The sequence below is a fragment of the Salmo salar genome, chromosome 03, assembly GCF_965601325.2.
Source record: "Salmo salar chromosome 03, fSalSal1, whole genome shotgun sequence".
In the NCBI taxonomy this organism is placed as follows: Eukaryota; Metazoa; Chordata; class Actinopteri; order Salmoniformes; family Salmonidae; genus Salmo; species Salmo salar.
Genome location: NC_138293.1, coordinates 54,383,362 through 54,402,651, shown reverse-complemented (window position 1 = coordinate 54,402,651; position 19,290 = coordinate 54,383,362). Strand labels below are relative to the sequence as shown.

General features: G+C 45.3%; 1 protein-coding gene across 2 annotated transcripts; it reads left to right on the top strand.

The window, feature by feature from the left end:
* Positions 1–56: 56 nt before the first annotated feature.
* On the top strand, positions 57–19,256 carry LOC106600752 (serine/threonine-protein kinase NLK2). 2 transcript variants are annotated; one of them, XM_082973591.1, is made up of 12 exons: positions 57–1,597; positions 1,780–1,909; positions 2,385–2,440; positions 2,782–2,888; positions 3,156–3,241; positions 5,463–5,672; positions 12,847–12,948; positions 14,427–14,612; positions 15,703–15,789; positions 15,957–16,155; positions 16,292–16,385; positions 16,501–19,256. In XM_082973591.1, exons 1-12 carry the CDS (start codon positions 1,284–1,286, stop codon positions 16,547–16,549), a joined length of 1,620 nt encoding a protein of 539 aa, XP_082829717.1. In that variant the 5' UTR covers positions 57–1,283; the 3' UTR covers positions 16,550–19,256. The 2 variants fall into 2 exon arrangements, with proteins under 2 accessions (XP_082829717.1, XP_014047832.1); XM_014192357.3 differs by lacking the exon at positions 14,427–14,612 and having other exon boundaries at positions 61–1,597.
* Positions 19,257–19,290: the final 34 nt, after the last annotated feature.

Below are 19,290 nucleotides of genomic sequence, written 5' to 3'. Positions count from 1 at the left end.
CTCCCCCACCTTTTCTCCTGTCCTTTGCTATCCACCCCCCAACTCCTCCTACTCACTATTCCACTATTTCAAACAGCTGATTTCCAAGAAAGAAAGGGATCATTCGGAAGACATGGTTAGCAGATGATATAGAGAAGAGCGATGAAATATATCACACAGTTGCTGGTTTAATCTCTCTTGGCACTTTTCATTTTTATCATTGGGTATGATAGGGCTAGCTTGTTAGCAACTTAGCTAGCTAGCAACCCCGGCTAACGTTATTCAGCTAACGTTAGTGATGCAAAACTGACTTTCGTTGTGTGAAATCAAAAGAGGACTTCCTCGCGCTGCGAATTACGCTGGTTGATTTTTCTTTCATTTCGTTTCGTCTACTGAAAGTGTTTTTGGTCAAAGCAAATATATAGGTCACGACAGTCTGCTAGCTAAATACCCGGCTGTCTATCTGGGCCATGGAACAGCTGGTTAGCATTCGGGCTAATGCCAGCTAGCTAACGTTCTACGAATCTGAATTTCATTGACCGACATCTCGAGCTGGAAGAACCGGGCGTTTGCTACCTTTTTTATTTAGCTACCTCTGCAACTGGTTCGCTATATAATAAGCTAGTGGAATTACTCCACTAACTATATGCAAACACCGGTGTGTGTACTTTTCGGTTTAGCTAGCTCGTTAACATCAACCAGACAAAGGTAGCTATCTGAGCCCGGGCAATAAACTAATGTAGCGCGAGCTGGTAGCCAGGTAATGTAACATAGCATTGCTAGATAAGGGGAGACTTCTTACTCATCGTAAAATTAGGCCACAAAACAGAAAGCACAAATGTATTAACAGTGATAGGCATTGCTTTCCCCAGCCAGACTGATTGATTATGTGATCTCTGGCCAATTACATAGCGTTTGTGTTGATATAGCTCAGGAATTTCTGGACCCGACAGTGTTTTCGATCACACTGCTGACGTTATACTTTTGGTTTTCTGTCGTGACCTAACATTACCTACCTCACTAAAGCCAATAATGGTGATTCCACGACAATAGTCTAATAGCAAGCTAAATAACACTGCTCCTGTTATTATATAGCTAAAAAGATAGCTGCTAACCATATCAGACATGGTTTACATTCTCTGTTGCATGTTCTACAAGCAAGGAACAGAGTCATAATCATGCCTGCATAGAATACTGAAGTCAAGCTCTCGGTTCATGTATTTGTGATGCATGCAACGCTCAAAGCGAGTACAGTATTAGACATAGCTCCCAAACGAACCCTTCTGATAGAAGTTTGAAATAGAATGGCATTCCATGGTACAGGCCTGCAGCAGACAGTATGTGGTAACCTGTTCCCCGGATCTGAGTTGGGGCATAACAAGTATTTTTGCGCCAACACCTCAACTGGATCCACTTCCACGGGCCTCAGTGCAACACCGAGCCTAACTGGACCCACTGCCCCGGCGGGGACGCCTCGACACCCTACGTCTCTTGGGGGAAGCACCGGGGGCGGGGCCGCTGTACCACAGCATCACAGTAGTCCTGCCAGTGAAGTGCCAAGCCCCGCTGAGATGGAGCCTGATCGACCTATCGGTTATGGCGCATTTGGTGTAGTCTGGTAAGTTGTGCCATTTCAAATAAGAATGAAGACTGATTTCCATGTGAGTTTTTGCATATTTTTTTTTCCTTTCCAAAAAAGGGTGTGTATCTAACAAGGGAATGAGATAGACATACTGTGTGTGCACGTGCCCTCCCCATTGGTGACCAGTGATAACAGACCCCTCCGTCTTGCCCCTGCAGGTCAGTGACAGACCCTCGTGACGGGCGTAAGGTAGCCCTGAAGAAGATGCCCAATGTCTTCCAGAACCTAGTCTCCTGTAAGAGGGTCTTCAGAGAGCTGAGGATGCTCTGCTTCTTCAAACACGACAACGTAAGAATGGACAGCGATGCATCTATACACAGGACTGCGCAACGCACACACAGGCTGCGTCCTAAATGGCACCCTATTTCCTACACTCTGGAGTAAGGTGCCATTTTGAGACATTTTCATACAGTATTGCATCCATAATAGAGGCATAAGACACTGCTCATTGATATGTTTCCATACAGAGGCTAGCTCTACAAATAGCACTGTGAAGGTAGAGGTTTGTTATAGTTTAGCCACTTAAGGACGAGAAGTGCCTTATCAAATGTCGGCTGTGAACGCTAGATCACTTGCTGAGTGTTGACAAAACGGTGGCGATTTCAACGTGTACAATCATCAGAAAATGAACACGAAATGACGGCCAACGATAGGATGGCCACTCACTGCTTTTAACCGTTCGCCTGTCTGTTTTGTCTTTTAGAGCTCTAATCATTAAAACAACGAGAAGGGTGATGATGATGATGATGATGTGTGTTTACAGGTGTTGTCAGCGCTGGACATTCTGCAGCCTCCGCAGATCGACTGCTTCGAGGAAATGTATCCTTCACATGCACATTCACGTGCGCACACACACTTGCACACATGACTTATGTGTCAGCCATTATTCACTTGTGCACTTTCTCTGTCCCAGTTTCTCTGTCTATATATTATCATGTCCTCCTCCTTTCAAAACAGTCTGAATCAACATAATACATTATACATCAAGATAAACCTCAACCGAGATGATACCATTAGGGATAGTCTTTTGTTATGATAGATAACTACATTTTTAACTTTACTATAGATAGCTTAATAATCCATCTTTCTTCTATGTGCTCCGGCCACATCCTATAAGACGTCTGTTGTTTCCTTGACCGCGGGGCAATGCCTGACTGTAGCTACGTGATCACTGAGCTGATGCAGAGTGACCTCCACAAAGTCATTGTGTCTCCCCAGCCCCTCACCACCGACCACATCAAGGTGTTCCTCTACCAGATCCTCAGAGGTGAGTGGGACAGAGGGAGAAGGCGCAGTGTTGAAAAGGAGTTGGAAGTCAAGGTTAAAGGTTAACTCCTGAGCCCCAAAAACAACCCATTTGTGAGTCCCCCCCCCCCAGCCTTTCTTGGTTTGCAGGTTTAAAGGAGCCAGCTTGTTTCATGTGATGGAGCCATATTGATGGATTCATGTTGACATTGACTGCAAACACTGAAGGGGAATTGGCAAGGGGCTATATTTGGACCGTTATGAGTAACAGTGATTCTCCTTCTCTCAGGGCTGAAGTACTTGCATTCTGCTGGCATCCTGCACAGGGACATCAAACCTGGGAACCTGTTAGTCAACAGCAACTGCCTGCTCAAGGTAACTGTGTGTACACGTTTGTTTAGGCGTGTGTCCGCATGTATGAATGTGTGACTGGACTGAAGAATATAATCTATACACCTTTTGACAAACATACAAGTGTATTATGCTGTAATTACAGTGGTCAACCTACACTGGGTACACCAAACATTACAAACACCTTCCTAATATTGAGTTGCCCCCCACACCTTTTGCCCTCAAAACAGCCTCAGTTCATCAGGGCATGCACTCTACAAGGTGTTGAATGCATTCCACAGCGATGCTGGCCCTTGTTGACTCCAATGCTTCCCACAGTTGTCTCGTTGGCTGGATGTCCTTAGGATGGTCGACCATTCTTGACACACATGGGAAACTGTTGAGTGTGAAAAACCCAGCACCTTTGCAGTTCTTGACACACTGAAACTGTTGCACCTGGCACCTACTACCATACCTTGTTCAAAGGCACTTAAATAGTTTGTCTTGCCCATTTATTCAGCCTCTGAATGGCACAAATCAAAATATCAAATTTATTTGTCACATACACACGGTTAGCAGGTGTTAATGCAAGTGTAGCGAAATGCTTGTGTTTCTAGTTCCGACCATGCAGTAATATCTAACAAGTAATATAACCTAACAATTTCACAACAACTACCTTGTACACACAAGTGTAAAGGAATGAATATGAATATGTACATAAAAATATATAAATGAGTGATGGCCAAACGGCATAGGCAAGATGCAGTAGATGGTATAGAGTACAGTATATACATATGAGATGAGTAATGTAGGGTATGAGAACATTATATAATATAAAGTGACTAGTGATAAATTGATTACATCAATTTTACCATTATTAAAGTGGGTGGAGTTGAGTCAGTATGTTGGCAGCAGCCACTCAATGTTAGTGATGGCTGTTTAACAGTCTGATGGCCTTGAGATAGAAGCTGTTTTTCAGTCTCTCGGTCCCCGCTTTGATGCACTTGTACTGACCTCGCCTTCTGTATGGTAGCGGGGTGAACAGGCCGTGGCTCGGGTGGTTGTTGTCCTTGATGATCTTTTTGGCCTTCCTGTGACATCGGGTGGTGTAGGTGTCCTGGAGGGCAGGTAGTTTGCACCCGGTGATGTGTTGTGCAGACCTCACTACCCTCTGGAGTGTCTTCCGGTTATGGGCGGAGCAGCTGCCGTACCAGGCGGTGATACAGCCCGACAGGATGCTCTCGATTGTGCATCTGTAAAAGTTTGAGTGTTTTTGGTGACAAGCCGAATTTCTTCAGCCTTCTGAGGTTGAAGAGGCGCTGCTGCGCCTTCTTCACCGCGCTGTCTGTGTGGGTGGACCATTTCAGTTTGTCTGTGATGTGTACGCCGAGGAACTTAAAACTCTCCACCTTCTCCAATACTGTCCCGTCGATCTGGATAGGGGGCTGATCCCTCTGCTGTTTCCTGAAGTCCACGATCATCTCCTTTGTTTTGTTGACATTGAGTGAGAGGTTATTTTCCTGACACCACACTCCGAGGGCCCTCACCTCCTCCCTGTAGGCCATCTCGTCGTTGTTGGTAATCAAGCCTACCACTGTAGTGTCATCTGCAAACTTGATGATTGAGTTGGAGGCGTGCATGGCCACGCAGTCATGAGTGAACAGGGAGTACAGGAGAGGGCTGAGAACGCACCCTTGTGGGGACCCAGTGTTGAGGATCAGCGGGGTGGAGATGCTGTTACCTACCCTCACCACCTGGGGGCGGCCTGTCAGGAAGTCCAGGACCCAGTTGCAAAGGGCGGGGTCGAGACCCAGGTTCTCGAGCTTAATGACGAGTTTGGAGGGTACTATGGTGTTAAATGCTGAGCTGTAATCGATGAACAGCATTCTTACATAGGTATTCCTCTTGTCCAGATGGGTTAGGGCAGTGTGCAGTGTGATGGCGATTGCGTCGTCTGTGGACCTATTGTGGTGGTAAGCAAATTGGAGTGGGTCTAGGGTGTCAGGTAGGGTGGAGGTGATATGGTCCTTGACTAGTCTCTCACATACACAATCCATGTTTCAAGGCTTAAAAATCTTCTCCTTCATCTACACGGATTTGAAGTGGATTTAACAAGTGACATCAAAGGTAGTTTTCACCTGGGCAGTCTGTCATGGAAAGAGCAGGTGTTCTTAATGTTTTGTATACTCCGTGTATGTAACTAAATTTCCCCCTCTTCCACTCACCTCTTTCTCTCTCTCCTTCCCGCCCCCTCTCTCTCGCTCAGATCTGTGACTTTGGGCTGGCACGTGTGGAGGAGCCGGACCAGTCTCGTCACATGACCCAGGAGGTGGTGACTCAGTATTACCGGGCTCCTGAGGTGCTGATGGGCAGCCGCCATTATGGCTCTGCCATAGACGTCTGGTCGGTGGGCTGCATCTTCGCTGAACTACTGGGTCGACGCATCCTGTTCCAGGCCCAGAGCCCCATACAACAGGTAGAGAGGGTAGGGCTGTTGCGGTAACGGTATTACCGCCACATCGGCGGTCACAAGTCATGACGGCAGTCGAATTCCATGTGACCGTTTGGTCACGGTAGTTAGGCTTCTCCAAGCTCTGATGCTGCTGATGGTCATTAGTAGCCTACCAAACTTGCTAACTGCCTGGTACTCAGCACTCTATTGTCCCTCTAATCACTCTGACATCAATGCAAATGTAATCGAAAATCTAATCAAACACTTCATGAGCCCATGAGCTCGTGTTGCGCAACATTGATGGCCTCTAATAAAAAGAGGATCCCATCCGCTTTCTATAGGCTAGGCCTACTATATTATTTATTTCTCAACTTTCCTAATAATAAGCCAATTGCTTATCGTTGGTTGGCATGAAAATGAACCACGGGAAAAGTGTCCGCCATTTGCTATTTAAGTGCAAAGATGACATGCATTTTCCCCCCTGCCCCTGTTTTGATACAAACAGTACCAATTAGAAGTTTGCACTCACTTACTCATTCCAGGGTTTTTATTTATTTTTTTAACTATTTTCTACATTGTAGAATAATAAGACACCAAAACTATGACATAACACGTATGGAATCATGTAGAAACCCAAAAAGTGTTAAACAAATCAAAAATATATTTTATATTCTTCAAAGTAGCCACCCTTTGCCTTGTTGACAGCTTTGCACACTTGGTATTCTCTCAACCAGCTTCATGAGGAATGCTTCTTATTGGTGTCCTTTAGTAGTGGTTTCTTTGCAGCAATTTGACCATAAAGGCCTGATTCACGCAGTCTCCTCTGAACAGTTGTTGAGATGTGTCTGTTACTTGAACTCTGTGAAGCATTTATTTGGGCTGCAATTTCTGACGCTGGTAACTCCTAATGAACTTATCCTCTGCAGCAGAGGTAACTCTGGGTCTTCCATTCCTGTGGCGGTCCTCATGAGAGCCAGTTTCATCATAGCGCTTGATAGTTTTTGCGACTGCACTTGCAGAAACTTTCAAAGTTCTTGACATTTTCTGGAATGACTGATCTTCATGTCTTAAAGTACATTTACATTTAACATTTAAGTCATTTAGCAGACGCTCTTATCCAGAGCGACTTACAAATTGGTGCATTCACCTTATAATATCCAGTGGAACAACCACTTTACAATAGTGCATCTAAATCTTTTAAGGGGGGGCGGGGTTAGAAGGATTACTTTATCCTATCCTAGGTATTCCTTAAAGAGGTGGGGTTTAAAGTGTCTCCGGAAGGTGGTGATTGACTCCGCTGTCCTGGCGTCGTGAGGGAGCTTGTTCCACCATTGGGGTGCCAGAGCAGCGAACAGTTTTGACTGGGCTGAGCGGGAACTGTGCTTCCTCAGAGGTAGGGAGGCGAGCAGGCCAGAGGTGGATGAACGCGGTGCCCTTGTTTGAGTGTAGGGCCTGATCAGAGCCTGAAGGTACGGAGGTGCCGTTCCCCTCACAGCTCCGTAGGCAAGCACCATGGTCTTGTAGCGGATGCGAGCTTCGACTGGAAGCCAGTGGAGAGAGCGGAGGAGCGGGGTGACGTGAGAGAACTTGGGAAGGTTGAACACCAGACGGGCTGCGGCGTTCTGGATGAGTTGTAGGGGTTTAATGGCACAGGCAGGGAGCCCAGCCAACAACGAGTTGCAGTAATCCAGACGGGAGATGACAAGTGCCTGGATTAGGACCTGCGCCGCTTCCTGTGTGAGGCAGGGTCGTACTCTGCGAATGTTGTAGAGCATGAACCTACAGGATCGGGTCACCGCCTTGATGTTAGTGGAGAACGACAGGGTGTTGTCCAGGGTCACGCCGAGGCTCTTAGCACTCTGGGAGGAGGACACAAGGGAGTTGTCAACCGTGATGGCGAGATCATGGAACGGGCAGTCCTTCCCCGGGAGGAAGAGCAGCTCCATCTTGCCGAGGTTCAGCTTGAGGTGGTGATCCGTCATCCACACTGATATGTCTGCCAGACATGCAGAGATGCGATTCGCCACCTGGTTGTCAGAAGGGGGAAAGGAGAAGATTAATTGTGTGTCATCTGCATAGCAATGATATGAGAGACCATGTGAGGATATGACAGAGCCAAGTGACTTGGTGTATAGCGAGAATAGGAGTGGGCCTAGAACAGAGCCCTGGGGGACACCAGTGGTGAGAGCACGTGGTGCGGAGACAGATTCTTGCCACGCCACCTGGTAGGAGCGACCTGTCAGGTAGGACGCAATCCAAGCGTGGGCCGCGCCGGAGATGCCCAGCTCGGAGAGGGTGGAGAGGAGGATCTGATGGTTCACGGTATCAAAGGCAGCAGATAGGTCTAGAAGGATGAGAGCAGAGGAGAGAGAGTTAGCTTTAGCAGTGCGGAGAGCCTCCGTGACACAGAGAAGAGCAGTCTCAGTTGAATGCCCAGTCTTGAAACCTGACTGATTAGGATCAAGAAGGTCATTCTGAGAGATGGCAAGAGAGCTGGCCAAGGACGGCACGTTCAAGAGTTTTGGAGAGAAAGGAAAGAAGGGATACTGGTCTGTAGTTGTTGACATCGGAGGGATCGAGTGTAGGTTTTTTCAGAAGGGGTGCAACTCTCGCTCTCTTGAAGACGGAAGGGACGTAGCCAGCGGTCAAGGATGAGTTGATGAGCGAGGTGAGGTAGGGGAGAAGGTCTCCGGAAATGGTCTGGAGAAGAGAGGAGGGGATAGGGTCAAGTGGGCAGGTTGTTGGGCGGCCGGCCGTCACAAGACGCGAGATTTCATCTGGAGAGAGAGGGGAGAAAGAGGTCAAAGCACAGGGTAGGGCAGTGTGAGCAGGACCAGCGGTGTCGTTTGACTTAGCAAACGAGGATCGGATGTCGTCAACCTTCTTTTCAAAATGGTTGACGAAGTCATCCGCAGAGAGGGAGGAGGGGGGGAGGGGGAGGAGGATTCAGGAGGGAGGAGAAGGTAGCAAAGAGCTTCCTAGGGTTAGAGGCAGATGCTTGGAGTTTAGAGTGGTAGAAAGTGGCTTCAGCAGCAGAGACAGAAGAGGAAAATGTAGAGGGGAGGGAGTGAAAGGATGCCAGGTCCGCAGGGAGGCGAGTTTTCCTCCATTTCCGCTCGGCTGCCCGGAGCCCTGTTCTGTGAGCTCGCAGTGAGTCGTCGAGCCACGGAGCAGGAGGGGAGGACCGAGCCGGCCTGGAGGATAGGGGACAGAGGAAATCAAAGGATGCAGAGAGGGAGGAGAGGAGGGTTGAGGAGGCAGAATCAGGAGATAGGTTGGAGAAGGTTTGAGCAGAGGGAAGAGATGATAGGATGGAAGAGGAGAGAGTAGCGGGAGAGAGAGAGCGAAGGTTGGGACGGCGCAATACCATCCGAGTAGGGGCAGAGTGAGAAGTGTTGGATGAGAGCGAGAGGGAAAAGGATACAAGGTAGTGGTCGGAGACTTGGAGGGGAGTTGCAATGAGATTAGTGGAAGAACAGCATCTAGTAAAGATGAGGTCAAGCGTATTGCCTGCCTTGTGAGTAGGGGGGAAGGTGAGAGGGTGAGGTCAAAAGAGGAGAGGAGTGGAAAGAAGGAGGCAGAGAGGAATGAGTCAAAGGTAGACGTGGGGAGGTTAAAGTCACCCAGAACTGTGAGAGGTGAGCCATCCTCAGGAAAGGAACTTATCAAGGCGTCAAGCTCATTGATGAACTCTCCAAGGGAACCTGGAGGGCGATAAATGATAAGGATGTTAAGCTTGAAAGGGCTGGTAACTGTGACAGCATGGAATTCAAATGAGGAGATAGACAGATGGGTCAGGGGAGAAAGAGAGAATGTCCACTTGGGAGAGATGAGGATTCCAGTGCCACCACCCCGCTGGCTCGATGCTCTAGGGGTATGTGAGAACACGTAGTCAGACGAGGAGAGAGCAGTAGGAGTAGCAGTGTTATCTGTGGTAATCCATGTTTCCGTCAGCGCCAGGAAGTCTAGGGACTGGAGGGTAGCATAGGCTGAGATGAACTCAGCCTTGTTGGCCGCAGACCGGCAGTTCCAGAGGCTGCCGGAGACCTGGAACTCCATGTGGGTCGTGCGCGCTGGGACCACCAGGTTAGAGTGGCAGCGGCCACGCGGTGTGGAGCGTTTGTATGGCCTGAGCAGAGGGGAGAGAACAGGGATAGACAGACACATAGTAGACAAGCTACAGAAGAGGCTACGCTAATGCAAAGGAGATTGGACTGACAAGTGGACCACACGTCTCGAATGTTCAGAAAGTTAAGCTTACGTTGCAAAAATCTTATTGACTAAAATGATACAGTACTGCTGGCTGGTGGAGTAGGCTAGCTAGCAGTGGCTGCGTTGTTGACTTTGAACGTGTAGCTGGCTAGGTAACCTCGATAGTTTCAGTACTACACCTTGTCATGATACAAAGCAACTTTGTAGCTAGCTAGCTAACATAACACTAATCAAGACGTTCCTTGTATGTATTTAGTTTCTACAATGCTGCTCGTCGGTAATAGTTGGCTGGGTTAGGAAAAATGGCGTCGCGGGGGACGGAAATAGCTGGCTAGCTGACCTCGGTAATTACTAAACTACACAATTATCAAGCTATGACAAAGACAACTAAGTAGCTAGCTAGCTAACACTGCACTAGTCAAATCGTTCCGTTGTAAAGTATTAGTATCTACAGCGCTGCTAGTCGGTAACGGTTGGCTAGCTAGCAGTGGGTTAATGATGACTAGGTGTGTTGACTAAGTCTGGCGCCGCGTCGCGGCTGGCTAGCTCACCTCGATAATTACTCAAACTACACAACTATCTTAGATACAGAGACAGCAAGGACAACTATGTAGCTGGCTAACTAACACTAACACCACACTAATCAAGTCGTTACGTTGTAATGTAATAGTATCTACAGTGCTGCTAGTCGGTAGAAGTTGGCTAGCTAGGAGTGATGACTAGCTAGCTAGCAGCTAGGAGTGTTGCTACGTTAGGAGGACGAAGATAGCTAGCCTCGATAATTACTCAATTACTCTAAAACTACACAATTATCTTTGATACAAAGACGGCTATGTAGCTAGCTAAGAAGAATTGCTCAGATCAAACAAATCAAGCTGTTGTAATGTAGTGAAGTGTAATATTACCTGTGGAGCGAAGAGTAGTGCGACTGCTCGCTCCAAACCGGAGCTAAGACTACCTCATGAAGCTGGTTGAGAGAATACGTAGTGTGCAAACCTGTCAAGGCCTAGGGTGGCTACTTTGAAGTATCTCATATATAAAATATGTATTTAAAGAAATCTATCACTTTTTTTGGTTCCTACATGATTCCATGTGTGTTATTTAATAGTTTTGATGTCTTCACTATTATTCTACAATGTAGAAAATGGCAAAAAATAAACTCTTGAATGAGTAGGTGTTCGAACTTTTGACGGGTACTGTATATTATTTAATATATGTAAAGACAAGATTTAATTAAGAATAGTCTGATGGGTGACAATATTATCACTTGTGAATTATATATTATCACTTGTGAATGATGCCACTTTTTCGAATCATAGTCGCACACCGCATGTAGCTTAGCCCATAGGCCTATATGTTTTGATACGGTTTGTGTCACAACTAAAGTGGCTAAATAACTTCTTAAATTTAAGCACATTAATTCATTTTACAAGGGGTATGGAGCCTAACTGGCATACATAAAAGCATTACATGCATAATCGCATTTGCGGTCACTTTTGAGAATGGTGTTTTCCCGCTAATGGAACATTCGCGCTTATAGCCTACTGCCGTGTGCGAAGAAATAGCTTAAAATGTTGATAAACTATTAGGCTAAATGTTCTGATCTGTTGTGTCAGCCACATTGAGTAAAACATTATTATTTATGTATTTCTCGCACGAATAGAATGGTTTTGTACTATGGGGGTATAGCAGATTGGCATAGGCTAGTGCTTTTGTTGTTCGTTAGGGCTACTCATCTTATTGGCTGACAAAGTAAATGTGGACAGTTCTTCCAATATCTTTAATATGCACCTCGGAATTGGATAATGACGTGCGCAGTTGCGTCCCCAAAGTGTCGGTCTTCACTTGTAGCCTGTGAGAAAGACCCGATCACGTGATGGAGAGCAATGTGAGTGAGAGGTGCATCGGCGCAAGTAGCACTCGGGGAGAAGGGCACAACGCAGCACTCCGGGCCAAGGGCACAATGACCGCTAAAGGCATGGATTTTTTTAGGGTGTATTACGGCCAAACAAAGGGGATGCCGCCGTGAAATTTGAGGCATTATTAAGGGCCTGTCAAATTGTGAATGAGAGACTGATGAAGTGTGTAGCCTGCGGAAAAAAACAATGGTGCGCATTCCTTTTTTCTAGCAACTTTTTTCAAATCATTATTTGCATCATGCAGCCTTGCAATGTATTAAAAATCTAAATATTTAGCCCAATGTTTGTAGAACAACTAAAGTTACATTTAACTCTAAATTAAACATATAGGAGTATATTGCCTTGTTAACCGTTCAACACAGAATAGCCGCATGTATGGGTACTCCCTCAAATCGTTTGGAGAAAATATCCTTTCTATTTTATTCAGCTTTGTTCAATTGTATTCTTCATAATATAAAATAATGCCGCGGAATTCTAAGCAAATCTTGTCTGCTAAATGAACTAGTGCAGCCCACAGCCATATGGCATAGCTAGATCAGGACCTAACATAAGGACAACTCGGAGTATGCTATTCTATTCTTCTGAAATAGACAAAATATCATGCTTCTTTAGACCTGTCTAAAATAAATAATTGATTTATTGTGAAGGTGTAGGCTATATTACATGGATTTCTAAACGTTTTAAAATGTAGATGCTCCAGATCTGCATCAGTGGCTTGTGTGGAAGCCAGGAGATGCTAAATGTGTTTATGTTAATTAACGGTCAATTACCGTGAGACCGACAGTTATTTGCTTGACAGTCACCGGCTGACAACATTTTGTGACCGCCACAGCCGTAGTAGAGGGGTGGGGGGCATAGAACCCTGGGAGGGAGGAAGGAGGGAAAGCCATCTAAAGGTGTAATCTGTCTGGGCAATTTTCTTTTACTTTTATCTAACAATTAATAATCAAATAATGTATCAAATTTTTGGCACTTGTGGATGGTCGGTTTTTATTTATTTAGGTGTGTTGTGAAATTAAATCTTCTCTCTCTCCCACCCACCCTCACTCTCTCCCTCTACCCCGCAGTTGGATCTGATCACTGACCTGCTGGGTACCCCTCCTCTCTCTGCCATGGCATCTGCCTGTGAGGGGGCCAGAGCTCACATCCTGAGAGGACCTCACAAACCGGTACTACCTCCTCACTGAACCTCCTCACTACTCACTAACTGATCTGACCTTCCTTTTGTATTACTATGAGACAGATGTGGTCAAATATTGCCCTACTTGCACTTTACAAATGAAAACACCTTACTTCCAACTAGGGTTGTTACTGTGACCGTATTATCACCACACCTGTGGTCACGAGTCATGACTGCAATCAAATTCCATGTGACTGTTTAGTCACGATAACTAGGCTTCTCCAAAACTGAGCTCTGGTGCCGCTGATGGTCATCAGTAGGCTACCGAACTTGCTAACTGCCGGTCACTAATGGCCTGGCACTTATTGTTCTTCTTATCACTCTGACTTCAATGCAAATGCCATCAAAAATCAAATCGAACACTTCATGAGAGCCCATGAACATTTCTATAGGCTATGCAATTGCGTGAGGAAAATTAGAGTTTTGAAGGTCTCTATTAAAACGACGAGGGAGGATCCCATCAGATTTCTGTAAGCTAAGCCTATTTATTTCTCATCTTTCCTAATATTAAGCACATTGCTTCACTTTACAACAGGTGTATGGCCTACCTGGCTGGTATGAAAATGAACCGTAGGAAAAGTGTCCTCCATTTGCTATTTGTGCATATGATGACATGTATTATTGATTCCCCCCCCCCGCCTGTTCCGACAGGCACGTGATGGTCATAATCACACACCATGTAGCCTAGTCCATAGGCCTATATGTTTTAAGGTTTGTGTCACAACTAAAGTGGCCAAATACCTCCAAACCTAGCCTATAGCCTAGGCATAGGAGCCCTGGAACACGGTTGGAGAGCCCATAGCCTACATACAGAGCCTAGTGAAACGTGTTCTTATAAGCCCGGCCGTTGCGCAATTGCGTGTGTAAAGACTTTTGACTGGCCACTATTTAAAAGAGGATCCCAGCTTTCTTGTGATGCTGTATTTCTTGCTCACTTCTTAAAATGACGCATATTAATCTGCTTTACAAGCAGTGTAGCCTACCTGGCATGCATAGACGGCGTGTGAGTTAACTTTGGGGAAGATCATTTCCCCCATAAAAATGCACCTTTTTATATTAAGAGCATTACATGCATAATCGCATTTGCAGACTTATGTAAGAGAGCCTACTATTGGTAATGTGATGAATAGATTGGATAGTCATAGTTTAGGATAACAATATAACTCAAATCAGTGTTAGCAAAAAATTATGTTCAATGCATGGCAAATCGGTGCTTTAGTATCCTAGTTTTAATTATTTTATTTATTTCTCTATATAATTTTGCCAATTTACTTTCGGGAAAGCTTAGCTTCCCCTAGTCTTATGGACGCGCCACATGTTCTTGCATAATAAAACGTAACGTCCATTTGCTATTCAAGTGCAGGCAACGGATTACATGTATTATATTTTTTTGTGGGCCATTCTAAATCAAAAGTAATTCCACATGTTTTTTTATATATATACGTCAGCACAATAACTGTTCTTCAGGAGCATCGTGAAATGGGTTTCCACGGCCAAGTAGCCGCACACAAGCCTAAGATCACCATGCGCAACGCCAAGCGTCGGCTGGAGTGTTGTAAAGCTTACCGCCATTGGACTCTGGAGCAGTGGAAATGCCTACTCTGGAGTGATGAATCACGCTTCACCATCTGGCAGTCCGACGGACTAATCCAGGTTTGGCGGATGCCAGGAGAACGCTACCTGCCCCAATGCATAGTGCCAACTGTTAAGTTTGGTGGAGGAGGAATAATGGTCTAGGGGTGTTTTTCATGGTTTGGGCTAGGCCCCTTCGTTCCAGTGAAGGAAAATCTTAACGCTACAGCATTGTGTCCACATACTTTTGATCATGTAGTGTATATTAGTTGGCTATATGTAAAGACCAGATTTAAATGAAGAATAGTCTGATGGGTCAGAATATTATGAAGTGCTTGTCACATTGGGAATGAGAGACTGATGAAGTATGTGCAGCCTGCGCAAGGAGCAGAGCTCATGCCTTTTCATGCAACTTTTTTCAAATCATCATTAGTCCCATCATTCAGCCTTAGGCTGTTTGTTTAGATTTGTAATCCATTCAAAGTTTATCACAACTAAAGTTGCATAAATAACTCTAAATTAAACATATAGGAGCACCCGTTTCTTTAACTGCTCAACACAGAATAGCTGCATGTGTCACTCCCTCTGAAATTGTTTGGGGTGGAAAATATGCTTTCTATGATATTTAGCTATGTTCAATTATATTCTTCATACTATAAAATAATGCCACAGAATTCTAAGCAAATCTTGTCTGCTAAATGAGCTAGTCTAGCCCATAGCCAGATCAGGGCCTAACATAAGGACTACTCAGAATATGCTATTCTGTTCTTCTGAAGTAGGCTACGTTTTCTTCATGTTTCTTTAGACTCGTCTAAAATAAATAATGGATTTATTGTGATGTACGCTATATTAAATTAATTTCTTGTACTTTTTGTACTTGGATTGTAGGGTATGCGTGCAAGCCAGGAGATGCCAAAAGTGTTTGTTAATACCCAAAAAAATATATTTTGGAAGAAATAGAGATGCGTGCAAGGGTGCCAAAATATTACTGCTCATGGCCCAGTTTCCCAAAAGCATCTTGAATGACTAAGTTCCCTGGTGAACTTAGCCTTAAGATGCTTTTGGGAAACCGGGCCCAGATATGTTCTATATCCTACCCACAATCCTTATCTAAAACTAAGTGCAACAGTTCATGAAGTAAAATCTCTACCCCCCCCCTCCCCCCCCTCAGCCGTCACTCTCTGTGTTATACATGCTGTCGGACGGGGCGACCCACGAGGCCGTGCACCTGTTGTGTCGTATGCTGGTGTTTGATCCGGTGAGTACAGACAGAAGTCTATAGAGAACTGTCACTCTAAAGGCTTCCTCCTTCATAGGGGCGTTTTTTAGTTTAAGCAAGAGCTGAAAAATGTAGTTAGCTACAGTAAGGGAGAAAATACAAGATTAGAGAGGGACCAACTTTCTCTCCGTGTGTGTGTGACTCAGGCCAAACGGATCTCGGGCGGCGACGCCCTCTCCCACCCCTACCTGGACGAGGGCCGTCTGCGCTACCACACGTGCATGTGCCAGTGCTGCTACTCGGTGCCCAGTGGGCGCGTGTACACGCGGGACTTTGAACCGCCCGCCGACCGCAACTTCAGCCACAGCTACGATAACAGCCTGCTCTCTGTCTGGCAGGGCAAAGGTAGGAGCTATCTGGTGCTCTTCCCTCTACTGCTGTTTCTCGTCAGTTCTCTTCTGTTTTTTTCCCAACCCAGCTTGTTATTGAAGTTGTTGGCCTGTTGCGATCTCGTTCTCGCAATCTCTCCTCTCTCTCTCAGAGCTCATCCATCACTTCATAACAGAGCACCAGCAGGGGAAACGAGTGCCGCTGTGCATCAACCCCCAGAGTGCCGCCTTCAAGACCTTCATCAGGTGAGGAACACCGAGGGAGGGAGGGAGGGACTAACATACATGCAGCTTGAAATACTATTTTGCCATGTACTATGTCCCATGTCTCTCTTTGTTTATCTTTCTCGATCTCTCTCAGGTCTACTGCGTGGCATTCCTCCAAAGTCTCCAGGAAGGAGGAGAGATGAAGGGGAGTGTCGTTCATGTACAAGAGGAATCGTGGGAAATTCAGTTTGATAAAAAGAACAAGACTTGCTTTGGTCCATATAATAGAGATAGGCTTGGGTTTCTCTGGATGAATGGGAGGTGTGAATGAAACCGCACGCCAGCCTCTCCGAGAGAAGAACAGTGTCTGTCAGGGGAAATGCTCACTTTTACTAAAGACTACATTTCCCTTCAATGAAAACTACCGTTCCCAACTATGAAAACTACTATTGACACTGGTGAAGACTTGACGACACCAACGCTATAGGCATTTCTGAAAACTAAAATGTGCTGCTGAATTTAAAAAAAGGAATAAAGAAAGCGAAGAGTGGCAGAAGAGGAAAATTATTGGAAACATTTATTACTAGAAGAGTTGTAGTTGGTTGTTCTGCTCCAACGTGGTTGATGGCGGAGACAAAGGAATAGCTGTTTTATTATTTATGTTGAATAATTGTTCTGCTCTGTTAAGTCATTCCAGCCGCGTGCAATGTGATGAAAAGCAACGTGCTCCCGGCGATACCATACTCTTTACCTGTGCGCTCGGTGACTTAGGCATGTTAATGTCACATTGATGACCCTACCTTTATCATTGATTCGTTCTATTGATTTGGTTTGATAGTTTCACTGGACCCATTCTCAATATCTTCGGTAAACTGGTCTTAGATCTGAGCTTCAATGCAACCTCTGGCCTTTAGCATCGCTCCGTGCTACTTTTGAATCTTCCCTCCCAATCTGCCCCTGTCCATAAGCCCAAACCATTTCCAAGACAAAAATTGACCGGGTTCTTTGATTGGGTGGGGCCACAGCAGGGGAGGAGCTTCTGGGACTCGAGGTAGATGGAGCCTCGTCCATGTTTTTAAAATCATATTATTTTATATTTTAATTTATTGTTTGATTTAGCTTCTCTGTGAGTGGCGGTTTGAGCTTGTTGTGCCCATGTACTGAGTAGTCAGCCATTTCGGTGTGTGTGTGTGCGCTCACGTGTGTAGAGTTTAAGGGAATGTGCAGTTTTCTACTTCAATGATCTCATTACCTCAAACAGTTGGGAGTCAAAAAGGGAACCCAGAGAGAGTCTACTTGGTACAGTGTACATAGACCCAACTCAACTACTATGTACTGTAACGTGATGTCATTCCTTTGTACTAAATCACTGTCCTTAACCTCTCTGTCACTCCCCTCCTTTCTCCCTCTTGGAGAGAGGGGTGGAGGATGAGGGACCGATGGCAGGAAGAACAGCTTGTTGAAATGTATTGGTGAAATGCTGCTGTGTTTTGGGTTTTCCTTTTATTGGTTGTTGGTTTATTTCCAGTTGAGTTCACGGCTCAGGTGTTCCATTGCAAATACTGTGGACCCGACCACACAAATACACACAGATATTATTCACCAATAACATTGTGCCTAAAAAAAAAAATGGTTTTTACCCACAAAGAGGAACCGCAAAGCTCTGTGCGCTGAAGCTCTGACTGGAGCTAGTACTAACTAAAATGAGGCTCCTGAAGACTCTGTACTGTGCTTGTTGGCATTGCCGTCATGGCAGTGGTCAGGCCCTTGCCCCGCCACTTGATGGTGCTATTGGCAGTGTAGGCTAGGGGGTGATGGGGATTGCCAAAATGTTTCACTTAAACCTGCATGTGTGTATTTATGATTAAAAAAAAAAAGGAAGGAAGAGGATTTGGATGCAGTGCAATGGGAGTTGTCGCCATGGACAAACCTTCCTTGTGGTGATGTTAATTAGATTTTAGGAAATATTATTTGTTTTAATGTGTTTTTATTTAGTACTGTTTTGTGATGTGATTCATTTTAAAGAAGTTTTTTGGGTTTCACAACTTGGCTATTGTCTTTAGTGGAGAGCCCAAGCAGGCTGGGTTTTAGAAGAGATCACCGGGGTCCGTCGCTCTCTCTCCCTTACACCCTCCTTTCTTCTCTCTATCCCCCTCGCACTGTCCTCTCGTCACTGTTTGCCTTTTATAGTAGGGTCATATTCACTAGTCACCAAGAAGAAAAGGCTAGAAATGTGAGGGACTACTTGAACTTGTCCAATAAGAAACTTGACGCAAAATGTTTTCCTACAGTGTGGACTAAGGAATATGACCCAGCTATGTTTTGAGGTAGAAGCCAATAAGGACATCTTCCTCATTGGAGGAGCCTCCTCTGGCAGTTTAAATAGTTTAAAGCAGCTTTTCATCCTCTCCTTTCCTTTTATTGGCACTGACAGGAGAAGACAGGTTAAAGCAACGTAGTAGAGAGAAGCTCAGTTGGGGATTTGCTTTCACATGTCCAGTTCTCTTCAGGCCAGATCTAGGATCCGTCCCAAATGGCACCCCATTCCCTTTCCAGTGCACTACTTTTGAAGGTCTGGTCAAAAGTAGTGCACTATGTAGGGAATAGGGTGTCCGTTTGGGACGTACCCACCCTACTGAAGGAAAGGAAGCAAGTCTTTGTCCTTCGTTTTGTGCCATCAATAGGCACGGGAGAGAGAAGACTACACCTGGGAATGTAGATGTTTAGAAAAGCGGGAGAAAAAACTGTAACTTGTGTTTTTGATTGTTCTGAATATGAAACTGATGTCTTATTTTTTTGCCATATTTTAGGAAACGTCTTTGACTTGTGTTCCCAACAAATACTTGAATTTCTTAAGAAAACAACTAGAGTAAAGTAGTGAATGAATAAATGGATAGTCACTGGATAATATTCCTGTATGGTGTCTGTCCGCTTATCAATGGGG